General features: G+C 62.0%; 1 protein-coding gene across 1 annotated transcript in view; it reads right to left on the reverse strand.

The window, feature by feature from the left end:
* The window catches only part of LOC103924362 (apolipoprotein A-V-like), a 14,735-nt gene that overhangs the window by 1,092 nt on the left and 12,896 nt on the right, over positions 1 to 747 (reverse strand). The window contains exons 3-5 of the mRNA XM_009332918.1: positions 736 to 745; positions 595 to 697; positions 276 to 346 (exon numbers count right to left, since the gene is read on the reverse strand). Coding sequence (XP_009331193.1) covers positions 276 to 346; positions 595 to 697; positions 736 to 745 — 184 coding nt within the window. The remainder of the gene's footprint in view (positions 1 to 275; positions 347 to 594; positions 698 to 735; positions 746 to 747) is intronic.

A 747-nucleotide genomic window follows, 5' to 3' on the forward strand; every position in this document is an offset into this window, starting at 1 on the left:
GCCTGCCCTCGCCGCACAAGCCAGCCTCCGCACAGCTCGCACGTGGGCTGGCCCCCCGCCCAGAAGCAAGGGAGGCAGCTCGACTACACCCAGCACAACGCACCTCATGACACTGCCCGTAAATCCAGCCTCCCCCCCCCGGCCCGGCTTCCCAAACAGCCGCATCGTGAAGCGGAGGCCAGGGACTCTGAGAAACGCCTACCCACGAAAGCACAGCTCACCACTCCCCCTCCCCACCGCCCCCCAAAAAAAGGGTCGGTACTTTTCCAGCTCACCTCGTTTGTCCGGTGCCCGCAGGAGTCGCAGTTTGTGGCCATGATAATCACTTCCTTGAAGTGTGGGATTTCTGGAGCAGACCGTCAAGGGAAACTCGACGGAAGGAAAGTCTCCCAGCAGCAGCCTGTGCCCTCTTCACAGCCGCAGTCCTTCCCCAGGTATTGCGGGAGCTCGCTGGCAAGTTGCGAGCGGCACCGAGACAGACGTGCACCCCGACAGGCGCTACCAGAAATAATTCGTTCGTGCCCCATGGGCGCGGCGGGAAGAGACCTGGGTCGAGGGCACCGATCCGCGCCCACGCCCCCGCTCAAAGGATACGCACTAACTTCATATTGGTGTTAGCTGGAGCATTGCACTCGGGGCAGTTGGTGTTGAACTGCAGTACCTGGGTCACAGGAACGGAAAGGAGAATCAGAAAGTCCTGGCCAGCCCAGAAAGCCTGTCCTGGGCGCCAGTCACCCAGGCACGGCT

This window comes from Pygoscelis adeliae, unplaced genomic scaffold, assembly GCF_000699105.1.
Source record: "Pygoscelis adeliae isolate BGI_AS28 unplaced genomic scaffold, ASM69910v1 Scaffold760, whole genome shotgun sequence".
Classification (NCBI taxonomy): Eukaryota; Metazoa; Chordata; class Aves; order Sphenisciformes; family Spheniscidae; genus Pygoscelis; species Pygoscelis adeliae.